This window comes from Dasypus novemcinctus, chromosome 28 (genome assembly GCF_030445035.2).
Source record: "Dasypus novemcinctus isolate mDasNov1 chromosome 28, mDasNov1.1.hap2, whole genome shotgun sequence".
NCBI lineage: Eukaryota > Metazoa > Chordata > Mammalia > Cingulata > Dasypodidae > Dasypus > Dasypus novemcinctus.
In genome coordinates, this window is record NC_080700.1 from 2,180,289 (window position 1) to 2,181,375 (window position 1,087).

At 39.5% G+C, this 1,087-nt stretch overlaps 1 gene segment (V, D, J or C); it reads left to right on the forward strand.

The window, feature by feature from the left end:
* The first annotated feature begins 268 nt into the window (after nucleotides 1-268).
* On the forward strand, nucleotides 269-583 carry LOC101442418 (immunoglobulin kappa variable 4-1-like). The segment is given in 1 exon segment: nucleotides 269-583. A coding segment is annotated over 1 exon segment (315 nt).
* Nucleotides 584-1,087: the final 504 nt, after the last annotated feature.

Sequence of the window (1,087 nt, forward strand, 5' to 3'; positions counted from 1 at the left end):
TCTCAGGTGAGAAGTTTAGAAGATCAATATTCTTATAAATTTGGAAAAAAGATTGTAACTTATAGTATGAACAATGTAGTATAAAATGGGCTAATTATTTATGATGCATATATATATGCATATATATGATGCATATATATATATAAAGAGAGAGTTGGGATTTCTTTTATATATATATAACACACTTTTATATATATAGTAACACACTTTCAATGCAATATATGATTCTTACACATTCCTAATTTCAGGTGCCAGTGGGGACATCGTGATGACCCAGTCTCCAGTCTCCTTATCTGTGTCTCCGGGAGAGATGGCCACCATCAAGTGCAAATCAAGCCAGAATATTTTATCCAGCTCCAACCAGAAGAACTACCTGGCCTGGTACCAGCAGAAACCAGGACAGGCTCCTAAACTGCTCATCTATTATGCATCCACCCGGGCATCTGGAGTCTCCAACCGATTCAGTGGCAGTGGGTCTGGGACAGACTTCACTCTCACCATCAGCAGGTTTCAAACTGAAGATACGGCAGATTATTACTGCTATCAATATTTTAGCTACCCTCTCACAGTGTTTCAGCCTTGAACATAAACCTCATCTCCCAGATCAGTGAGTCCTGTAGTACCAGCTGCTTCCTCCCCTCACAGACTTGAAACTCTATGCTTCCTCCATCTGTCTGAGAACCGTCATCGTTCAAGAGATTGCATCCTAGAATTCTGCATGTTCCTGTGACGGTATTTCAAATTACTGAACCAATAAAATTCTGTCTCTTATTCTCTGAGGAAGGGTCTCATGAGTTTTGTCACCCTGATGAACTGATTCTCTTTTCTTATGCTTCCTTGGTGCTGAAAATTTCTTCATCTTAATTCTTTATTCCTCCAGTCTTTGTCCTTATTTGCCTTCCAACTCTGGGCCTTCCCAAAATTAAATCCTTGATCTTCATATTCAAAACTTCCCACATGAAAGTTCATCTTTCTCCCTTCCTAGACCCCTCTGTGGGATGGTGCTTTCCAGAAAAGCATCTCAAGCCAATATCATTGAAGGTTGTTTCCTAGTCCACCTTCTTATTTTCAGATAACTATTTTCATT